General features: G+C 29.7%; 1 protein-coding gene across 1 annotated transcript; it reads left to right on the top strand.

The window, feature by feature from the left end:
* The first annotated feature begins 5,518 nt into the window (after positions 1 to 5,518).
* LOC101497641 (uncharacterized) lies at positions 5,519 to 8,681 on the top strand. The gene is made up of 9 exons (XM_004485646.4): positions 5,519 to 5,707; positions 5,840 to 6,606; positions 6,682 to 6,870; positions 6,947 to 7,055; positions 7,168 to 7,226; positions 7,305 to 7,467; positions 7,545 to 7,612; positions 7,721 to 8,195; positions 8,275 to 8,681. Exons 1-9 carry the CDS (start codon positions 5,578 to 5,580, stop codon positions 8,385 to 8,387), a joined length of 2,073 nt encoding a protein of 690 aa, XP_004485703.1. The 5' UTR covers positions 5,519 to 5,577; the 3' UTR covers positions 8,388 to 8,681.
* Positions 8,682 to 11,795: the final 3,114 nt, after the last annotated feature.

The following is an 11,795-nucleotide window of genomic DNA, read 5'->3' as shown; positions in this document are numbered from 1 at the left end:
TATATATATATATATATTTACCTAATATCGTATATTGTTTAACACTATTTTCCTTACTATAACTGCTTTATTTACAACCTTCATTTATTTTTATATAAAACGAAAAACTAAACAATAATGCGAAAAATATCTACACCTCTGACATCATCTAAAAGAAATAAATTAATAATAGAAAAAAATACTATTTACCCTAACTCCATCATATGAAGTCGAATAAGCAAATCAGCTGACGATTCTTTTTTTTTAGATATGTTGAATATAAGTTCTGCAATTAAAGAATTTTAAAAGAGATAAAATTTCTTGAAAGAAAGATTGAATAAAACTATTAGCATAATGAGTCATTTCAACCACTATTTTATTGTAAAGTTCTTTCACAAAAAGGTCGTTAGAATCTCAAACTGAGACATTCTCAACTCAAAGAATTTGAATCATGTACATGGAAAAATATCCACATTAATTTTAAAACATTTAAGGAATGATGTACATGTTAAAATGTTTCAACTCACAGATTAAAATGTTTTAATATTAAAACTCAAGTCTAAAATTGAAATATTGACACATATAGATTCCAGCTTCAGCTCAAGTTTTGACATCATATATTCTTAAGCTAGAACTTAGAACATGCTTTGACATATTTTTGGTTTTTTGTTTATGCTTTTCTTGTTTAACTTCACATTTTTACTAAGTTAGGTTCACATCCTCTTAAGTTTTTGTTTTTGTTTTCTTTTATTTTAATATATTTTTAGCTTATAGAAAAAGTTAACATTATCATTAAACACTTTTAGTAATATATAGAATATCTAAAAAAAATTATATTTAAGCATTATTAATATAATTAATAATAAATAAAATTATCCATAAAACAATATTGAATAATAATATTTCAAAGGATTAATAAAATAATAAAATAATGTTAATGAAAGATTGTAAGTCACAAATTATAACTTATTTATGTTTTATTTAATATCAAACTCAAGTACTAATGCTCGTTTAATTGGTGTGGTTCTGAATTTTGGCTTTCAAGATTAATTTTGAAAATAAAACATGTTGAAGTAAAATGTATTAAGGTGATCTTTCATTCAATTTGAACGGTTTTCTACTTAAATTAAAAATAAATATATATATTTATTGCTTTTGCATTAACTCTAACATGTTATCATCACTAATAGTTGGCCGTCGGTTGTCGATCACTAATTCGGCCACCACTAGTTACTGCCAATCATTAGTCCAATTACCACATTCGACTACTTCATTCATTCACCGCTAGCCACAACTCTAACCTCTTTGTCAAATCCCCCTCCACCTAATTCTGTTGTCGATCTTCACTTCAACTAACACGATTGATCACCACTTCGACCATTGTCACTCATCACTATAACCATCACCTTTGTCAAACCCCCTTCCACCCACTACTGTTGTCAATCTTCACTTCAACTAATACGATTCATCACCACTTCGATCATTGTTAGACATCAATATAACCACCATCTTTGTCCAGTGCAGCTTCGACTAGCCACCACTTTGATCCCCGTCCACCTCCTACTCTAGCAAAAAAGAATACGCTCCCACAACATAACATACCAAAATTCGAATGTTCTATTTAGAAGAGATGACCACGTTTAATGATTAACAATATCTCAAATATAATTATTTTTGGTAAAAAAAAGTATATGAAAAATAAAAAAATAATACCTACAACTAATATATTTTATAATATGTACAAAAAAATTATATGCACATTATTTTAACTATTGATATTTACAAATAATATATTATTAAAAATAATAAATTATTATATAATTATAAAGAAACATCGTGGATCAAACATATTTTAATTTTAAATTATGATTAAAAAATGAATAATTTTATATTGACGATATATGCTTGCTTGCCACGGGCTACATATTAATAGTATACAAAACATCTAAACAAAATTATATTTAAGCATTATTAATATAATTAATAATAAATAAAAGTATCAATAAAATAACATTGAATAATAATATTTTAAGGGATTAACAAAACAAAATAAAGAAATGTTAATGAAAATTGTAAGTCATAAATTATAATTAATTCCTGTTTTATTTAATATTAAACTCAAGTCTAAAACTAGGGTACAAATGCTCGGTAATCATTAGCCACCGGTTGTCCATCATTACATTAACCACCACTAACTACTGCTAACCATAACAACCACCAATCCACCTACCACCACCTTAGGTCACTCCATCTACCACTAGCCACAACTCTGACATCTGTTTGACCCTCTTCAGATACTGTTACTATTGATCTTCACTTCACCCAACACAATTAGTCACCACTTCGACCATTGTCGGTTATCACTTTGACCACTATAACTCCAATTAATATCACTTTGATCTCCGCCCACCTCCAACCATAACAACCACTATCGGCGTTCAATCACCACTCAAATAATTGTTTGACGCCATCTCCAAGAACTACTATAATTTAAATTATTATTAAATGAACAAATTTATAATTTTACATAATTTTATTTATTTTAAAAAATTATTAAAAAATTATATTATTACTATTTTTTACGTGACCATATATTTATTTGTTAATAATTTTTTTTAAACTTAAAATACAAAAACTGAAAAATAATCTCATAATTGAAACTCAATTAATTTATATATATATATATTCTCTAAATAAAAAAGTTACAAAATATTAACGGGGTTAAATTGAATGTCATTTTTTGAATTTAAACATAATAGATGTTAAACTAATTAGAATGATATTATCGTATTTTTTTAATAAAAGAAAACTTCACCGTATTTCCATTTTTCTTCGATTTTTAAACCAAATATACAGCCTTTTGTTTGAATTTAAATTTAAATTTATGCATTCCTTATTTTACAGCAAATAGATACATTTTGTTTTGTAACCAAAGAAAAAGAAAAAGAAATGTTTCTGTTTATACTATATGCTTGAAATAGAAACCATTGTATAATCTATTTTGTTACCTATCTACCGAAATAAGAAATTTTATGTCTCTTCTATTTCAGATTTTGTTTCCACTTTTCTTTGATTTCTCACCATCCTCCTTCAGGAAAGTATTGATTTTTACCACAATCATTATATTCACACTCAAATTATTTCCGTTGTAGATTTTGTCACTATGGTGGATAAATAGTTGTTACTTCCTTTTGGGCTATTTCAGATTTCGCAACAAAAAAAAGTAAAATCTTTTAGAGATTTTAGAAGATTTTTGCATTTGTATTTGGTAATATGGAACTAGGTTTTGCTAGCACGTTTAGAAGGAAGAGAATCAATTTCAACTCAGATTTTTCTCCCCTCGAATCTCTTCCTCAAGATATTCTGGTAATAATAATTATATTATTATGTAAATTAATTAATTTCAATCATTTTATTATTTGTTTAAAGATTTTATTTTTGTGTGTTTTAATAGTGGATGTATTTTGAATATGGCAGTTACATGTTTTGTGTGGTGTGGACCATGATGATTTGAAGCAGCTTTTTCATGTGTCCAAAACAATTAGAGATGCAGTATGTACTTTAATTAATTAATTAATTAGTAGCATTGTTAAGTTGTTTATTGTGTTTATATTATTATTATTATTATTATTATTATTATTATTATTATTATTATTATTATTATTATTATTATTATTATTATTATTATTATTATTTATAATTGTTGATTTTGTTAATTGCAGACTCTACTTGTGGAGGAATCACATTTTAAGTTTACCACACCAAAAAAGAACACTTTACCATTTTATAATTGTGATCCAATTGACACAAATGATAAATTTTCAGAAATTGAAATTCCAAATACTCCATTGAAGAAACAAAAAGGGTCAAAGTTCAATTGGGATGAATTAAGTGAAACATCCGTGATTTTATTTTGTATTATAGATTTGATTAGAGATGAAGATTGTGAAATATAAATATGATACTCTATTTAGGTATTTGATTTGGTAGATATATTAGAGAGGGTAGGGATTAAATTGTGATCTACTCTTAGGATGCCATTACTTTATTTCATAGAAATATTCATAAGCCATTGCTTCAAATATATGATTGAGGATTCTCATTTGGCTTGTTTGGCATATTTTTTTTTCCCTATATTAATAGATAGGCAAAAACAAAAGAGACAAGATTTTGATGATTTTGTTTTGTTTGAAGTATGTAATGCATCTTGTACTATCTAACTATTTCAATAAAACCAGGAAAGTATTAGTTTTATTTTAAATTTTCTATTTGATTTTTCTCCATTTATGATTTGTTGTAATGTATTGATTCATTTTTTAATTGATAGACTTTCTTGAAAGAATAACAAAAAGGTAAATATGGTCTCTCATCAAATTTTAACATAAACATAAGAGGGAAATCCAAATAGATGATCAAACTCTTATACCTTAAGTGAAAAGAAGATAATATTTTTAATCATGGAAACTAGTGTTGGGTGGGGTAAGGAAGGAAATAAGATTTAAAGAAAGAAAAGAATATGTATTGTTATTATTGAAAAAATATAGAAAATAAAATTAGTTAAGTGAATTTTAAATTGGTAAGTGATAATTTTTTTGTCCTCCATAAGATAATAATTCATCAGATTATTGAGAAGTGTAAATTTAAAAAGTGGCATTATAAAGTGAATGGTTGGTTACATGCAATAGTGATACCATGAACCATTGCCAAGTCAACAAGTGGCACATTGGAGAATGGTCAATTTCAAATAGAAGCCATGAATGAAATTTCCAAGATTATCTCCAATAATACCTCCACATGAAGTACTACCAGAGGATGGATAGAAAGATTATATAAAATATTGCATTAATTTATTATTTGTTGACTTTTAAGTTTTGTCAATAATACTTAATAATTTAATTTAATTTTTTTATTTTATAAAATTTAAATATAATTCATCATTATAGAGAATATAAAGTTAATCTTATAGTTAAAAAGGATGAATTAAAGAAGTGATTAAAAGACTACAAATTCTTTATCTGCCATCAATATAATTATAACGATTTTTGTTGGTTTCCAAATAAATATCTATCATTTATATTTTTTTTACAAACGAACAAAAGAGGAAATTGAGGTGAAAATGACATAAAAAGGAAAATGGGGTGAGGGTGGGGCCAACAATGTGATCTACTATCTTATATAAGGATTTATTTATTTAGTAGGCTAAATGTGAAAAATAATAAAAATAAGTGGTTTATTTAGAAACATCAACATTTGAACAGAAATCCGAAATGTTTTAGTAGACACGTGTTTACAAATGAGTAAATAAGTAAATTGATGAAATTTTTAAATTTTCAGTCAAATTAATATTAAAATTTTAAAATTTAGTAAATTATTTTTAAAATTATAAAATAATAATTAAAATAATTTATATTTAAATTTTATTATTAAAGATAATGATATGATATATTAATTAAACATTTAACTCATTCATATTAATCTCATTTGACTAAGCTGATAATTTTATATAGTACCATTATGTCTTGACTCGATTATTCGCACAACTTTACAAGTGTATAAAACGATATATTTTAGCGCTATTCTTTGTTCGCGTGAAGAACAATGTCTTCCACAAAACGTAACTTCCCTTTCCAAGAAGACGTGGCAAATCATCCAAAAAAACCAAAGGAATCTGCATCGGAACCCCTTCCTTCACCTCGCGTTGTTCTCAATTCCTCAGACACTGACTTAGGTATTTCACTCTCACTCACTTCGTCAAAATTCAAAACCCTCTTTTAATTTACACGAATTTCATTTCTTTGTTTATTTAATTTGTGTATTTATATCTTTGGTCTTTGAATTAAACTATTGATTTATTTGTTAGATTTTAATATTGAATGCAATGGAGTTGTTGGATATGGTCTTCATGAGGAAGGGTTTGGTTATTGTTGGTCTGGTGCTAGAGCTAATGTTGGAATAACAAAGGGTAGGTATTGTTTTAGTTGCATTGTTGTTTCTTCACAACGAGTTGATATTGATGATACTGCCCCTGATCAGCAAAATTTATGTCGTCTTGGTGTTTCTAGAGGGGATGATGCTGTTGGAGCTCTTGGTGAGTCCACAAATAGCTTTGGTTTCGGTGGTACCGGAAAGTTTTCCAATGCGGGGAAGTTTTTTAATTTTGGTGATAGGTTTGGTGTTGGTGATACAATAGTTTGTTGCATTGACCTTGAGAGTAAACCACTTGCTACTATTGGTTTTTCCAAGAATGGTAAATGGTTGGGTACTGCATTTCAATTTGATGTTGGTTCTCTTGGTCTTGGAGCGTTGGATTCTACTTTTCCGAAGGATTCGCCTTGGGGGTGTGCACTTTTTCCGCATGTTCTGTTGAAAAATGTTGTGGTTCAGATGCAGTTTAGTGTTGAACAAGGGCTTGTTCCTCGAGAAGGGTTTAGACCTTGGGCCTTGGCTGTTGTGGATGGGAACGCGGTTTTGGGACCTTCTTTTTCTGAACCGAAGGATTGTGAATTGATGATGATGGTTGGGTTACCGGCTTCGGGCAAGACTGTGTGGGCTGAAAAATGGGTGAAAGATCATCCCGAGAAGCGTTATGTTTTGCTTGGGACAAACTTAATTCTTGAGCAGATGAAGGTTAGTTTACTTGCCGGACATTTTGTGGTTATCATTTTTCTAACTTTGATTTTTTACTAACCCGGTGTTGTTTAGGTTCCTGGACTGCTGCGGAAAAACAACTACAGTGAAAGGTTTGATCGTTTGATGGACAAGGCAACTGCAATGTTCAATGTAATTCTTTCCAGGGCGGCTAGTGTACCTCGCAATTATATAATTGACCAGACAAATGTGTACAGAAATGCACGCAAGCGTAAGCTTAAGCCATTTGCCGACTATCAAAAGGTAGCTATTTGTTTGCTGGAGCTTGGAAGATGAATTTACTATAGATTAGGTAATATAATAATTTTGTCCATTCCAGATTGCTGTTGTTGTGTTCCCCAAGCCGGAAGATCTTAAGAGACGTTATGATAAAAGATTTAAAGAAACGGGGAAAAAAGTTCCAACTGATGCTTTGAATAACATGATTGGTATTTTTTTAATTCTTTTCCTTTACTTGTTATCTGCTCGTGTTAAGTTTTATCATTTCTCTTTACTTAAAAAGAATTTTTTGCATGTTCTGCTCTTTTATGGCTCTGGCAGCTAATTATGTTCTACCTAAAAGCAAGGATATGCCTCATTCAGATGAGTATTTTGATAAGGTATTTAGTACCCTACTCTGCTTTTTATTGCTTTGGTTGTCAATAACGACAATACTAAAGCTTCATTTTTATTTCAAGGTTCTGTTTGTAGAACTGAACCGAGACGAGTCTCAGAAATATTTGGATCAGATGAAGCAAAATACTGCTTCTCTATCTAATAACAACCCATCAACATTATCGTGCAGAGGTTCTTTTCAGTCTTCTGCCGGATCAGGTCTGCAGAATCAAGGAAGTTTGGCAGGTTTTTATCTACATACACTTACTTTTTAATTATTTGATTCTTTTCGATTTTACTGACGACGGTGCGCTATTGTTCAGGCAGTAGCATTCCCCTGCAAGCCTCTTATTCTCCGATCTCTCCATCCAACTATGGGATGCCTAGTCAAGTTAGTCAGATCAGCTTAAATAGAATTTTCTAAAAATTTGCAGACTTTTCATGTTGGTTATTCTGTCTTTTGGCAACAATGCTGATGCCTAGGCACATGCTCTCATAGGTCAGTGCAGGTGGTCATATGACTGAACCTCGTATGACTGTGTATCCATTGTCTGGAGGATATCCAAGCAGTCAAATTTCACAAGCTGCAAGAGTACCATCTCCTTGTGGGCTTCATTCCTATGATGAAGCATCTTGTTTTCCTAGAGACAATGCTGGTTACGATCGAACTTATGGTGTCATTCCTACCGGCGGCATTGAGGCTTACACAAACCCTGTTTTGGGTAGCCATTACAGGCCAAACATTGCAGGGAGCCATATGGGTTTCCATGGTACTTTTCATGATTCCTACAGGAATGGCATGCATGAACCCTCTCCAATTGCTACTTTTCATGATTCCTACAGGAATGGCATGCATGAACCCTCTCCAATTGCAAGTGCAAGGACAACGCCTTTCGATTATAGTACTTATGACAGACCTTATGTTGACAACAGAGATTTCCTGTCTGACCTGCATACACCTGCCCCAACCACATGTAGTTACTGTCTTATAATTTATCTCCTTTGAAGTTATTTTTTAATTAAGACTAATTATTTGTTACTATTACATTTCAGATTCACTTCCCCCATATGGGGCACCAACTCTAAGACCTCATCATGGAGGGTTACCTGATAACTTGCAGTATTCAGGGAAGTATGCTTCTCAGCATCCAAGATACTATCCCTGACTGCTGTATGGATTCTGCTGGTCCAGCTGAAATTGACCAGTCGTTATTGTCAAGTGGAGCAAGGTGTCATTACCAGCTGAAATTTGTAAATATGGTTGGAATTTGTTTGGGGGAGGGCCGGAGGGGGATATAATTTTTTTAGAGTTTGTGATAGTTTTTTGACCTCTCACTATCAAATGAGTGTCTATTAGTTCTCTGTTACTAAGTCATTTTGCTGCAAAATTCTTTATGTTTCTTATATAGCAGTACACACAGAATCGCTAGCATACAGAAATTGATTCTTTCATTTTGTTATATACTAGTTGAAGTTCTCTCTCTCCATAATATTTACAAGTTTTAATAGGTTCTCTTGTTTAGTATCTATAAAGAGAAAAATAGACGCAACATTTTAATATGAAAATTACATGGAATTTTAAATATGAGAAAACTTATTTTCCTTGCATGCATAAAACATTTCAACATTCCCGTAAAAAAAACACATTTGAACATTTTATACTAAGATTATTAATCTTTATCCGTCGATTGGGAGAGTTTAGATCTTTTAGAATTCAACTGCAATGCAGTTAGAAACAGCAGAGAATACACAATGCATGCTAGGAAACATAAACATTGACAAGTTTATGCCACACTTAAAGTCCAAAGTACAAGATGTCACCAGTCCTTACTATACAACAATCTTCAGATGTACACATGTATTATCGTGAAAATAATCTCTCGGCTACGATTGAACCAACTGAAGCACAAATATACTACTAGAATAATAAAGTCACGCAGAACATGGTGATGGTGAGGTCATGGGGTCCTAAACCTTCCTTTACATTTTTTTAATGGTTCCCCAACTTGGAGGGTTTTGAGATTGGATATTCAAATATGGAGTGAGTCGGCCATACAGTAGGAGAGTAGGACTTAAAATGTAAGGGAAATCAAAGGACGTATGTATCAGACTGCGCCATTGCTAATAATAGAAAGTTATGCTAAATATTTAATACTTTGTTCTCCGTTTAAAAAATAACTATGTTCATCATGCTTATACTGAAATTGTGGACCTATTTTCAAGGCCGGCCCAAGAACTAAGTTGTTCAAGCTAGTGTAAAAAATAAATAAATAAACTCAATTTAATTATGAATATATAATATATCAGATTAGTTCAAATTTGAGTTTGGATATACCAAAACTTGGTTCTTTGTTTTTCTCTGAGTCCTGTGTTTTTTTTTTTTTTTTTTTTTTATAGTTTAAAAAGGTTTTACTATAATATTTGAGATCATGCTAATGTGTGCCTTTAAGGAATAAGGACACATATTAAAAATATCAAAAGTTTGAAAAACGCATTAATTGAATGTTTAACAAGTTGAAAATATAGATTTTAAAACAAAATTTCTATATATTCAAATCATTAACATATGCGATTGGGACACATATTATCTTCTCTCTAATATATTTGTTGTAGCCCTTTAAATATGTTGAATCCCAATATTTACTCAAAATGTGTAAAAAGAATTATCGAATTGAATCTTCCAGTAAATAATTAGTCCATTTTTTCACTACCGGATCTTAGAATCTATAAAATGTAGAGAACTCTGAAGACCGGAATAACAACCAACTTCATCCATATCTTTACTAAGTATAAGTGGGCCACGTGCAGTCGAAAATGAAATCAAAGAACTTTAATGTCGATATCAAATAGCAGTATCAATTCTGATAATGATTGTATTTGTTATTTATTTCTCTGTATCATTTACCACTTCCAGAAAGGAGAACAAAGTGCTTGGTGATATACAAGTCATAGAATAAGGAATAAGTGAAGTTGTACGTAGGTTACATACAGAGTACTAAAATAATGCAGGGAATGTTGGGTAACAAGTTGCTATATATTGAAGAGACAAGGGTGATGTTAACGTGGAGGAGTAATATTAATAGTGGTAGCTATTAACTAGACTATATATTTCGGGGATTTATAGGTGCAAATGCAAGAGTCAATGTATGCTTTGTTTTTTGGTTGCTCTACCATCTTTGGATATGGAGCTATTACTTTTGGATTTAAGCAAAGCTTAACACATCACATGCACAAAGAAATTATGTGGATTCACTCATTCAAGTTAAGTGTACCGATTGATTTCTACATAAAAAAAGAGTTAAGTGTACCACTTTCCATTAAATTTCTTTTTTTCTTAAAAAAAGGCCAAGTGTAACACGTCATATGCACTAAGCAAAAAAATGAGGCGGGTGTGAAAAACGATATATGAAAAAAGGGAGATGGAAAATATATATAGGAGGAAGGAAGTTAATGTGAGCAATATGTAAAAATTCAATATACAATAGGGAGTAATGCTAGAAATATAGATTATTTTCGCATTGTATCGGGGTCTGTCCAATAAATCTAGAGGTTGAAATTAGTAAAATTCAAAACGATGTTTATCAAAATTAACAAAAACAAAACTTTAGAAGTTTTTTCAGAATAATTTGTTTTTACAATATTAAATAATATAAAATAAATATTAAATGTATTACATGAATGATTAATTATTTACTAAAATTATCAGCAGTAAAATTTGTGAGTGAAGTTTATGATATAAGACTTAAAAATTAATATGGTCATATTATGGGGATGCGACTTCTTGAAAATCTAAAAATCTAAAATATTTTGATATATAAATTTTAAAATAAAGTATTTTGAAATTTAAATAAATAATCCAAAATCAACCATTAATTTGTTAGAAAAGAAGAATTTGTTGTAAAGAAGTCAAATTTTGAACTATATATATAATATTTCTTATGCATTATAACTCGTACCACTAAACTACTTATTTGGAGACAATTTAAGAACTAAGTATGGTTTATGTTGACAGAAATTTTTAGGCTTAGATTTAGTCTTTTTGAAAGTTTAGTTCAACCTATTAACATATGTAGAAGTTATACATCCAATCTTATATCGTTTTCCTTGGTTTTATTATTTGTATTATATTAGAAAAATAGTACTCTATTATTTCTCAATTATAAATACTCTTTAGAAAAACATTTTGTTATTAAATATAAGACATTTCAAATTATTACTAGATACATTCATCTTTTTTATTCCCTCAAAAGTACACCTATGGTTGAAGAAGGAGTCCACGAAATGTACTCTATACTCCTATATCTATTTATTTGGCAAAACAATGTCCTCGTAGTCTCTCTCACTTTCTCTCAAATTTGGATTTAATGTAATCAATACATATAAATGAATGAACCAATTTTAAAATTTAAATTTAAAATTTGGACTGTATTATTTTGAGTAAACAATTTAAATGTGTCTAATTGCATAACAGTTATAGGTTGTCAATTGTAATCAATTTCAATTGAACTTTATATTAAAATGAAGAAAATATTATTTAAAAAGTTAAGTTGGAATTTCTTTTTATTTAATGAAAA

This window comes from Cicer arietinum, chromosome 1 (genome assembly GCF_000331145.2).
Source record: "Cicer arietinum cultivar CDC Frontier isolate Library 1 chromosome 1, Cicar.CDCFrontier_v2.0, whole genome shotgun sequence".
NCBI classification, from domain to species: Eukaryota; Viridiplantae; Streptophyta; class Magnoliopsida; order Fabales; family Fabaceae; genus Cicer; species Cicer arietinum.
The sequence above is the reverse complement of the archived record's forward strand: the minus strand, read 5'-3'. Positions and strand labels throughout refer to the sequence as shown.

Bases quoted from the DNA above. Each gene is read 5' to 3' on its own strand.
- LOC101497641 (XM_004485646.4), top strand. From the start codon at position 5,578: ATGTCTTCCACAAAACGTAACTTCCCTTTCCAAGAAGACGTGGCAAAT. The intron at 7,227-7,304 runs GTATTTAGTACC...TTTTATTTCAAG, and splicing joins CAGATGAGTATTTTGATAAG to GTTCTGTTTGTAGAACTGAA. The intron at 8,196-8,274 runs GTAGTTACTGTC...ATTACATTTCAG, and splicing joins TACACCTGCCCCAACCACAT to ATTCACTTCCCCCATATGGG.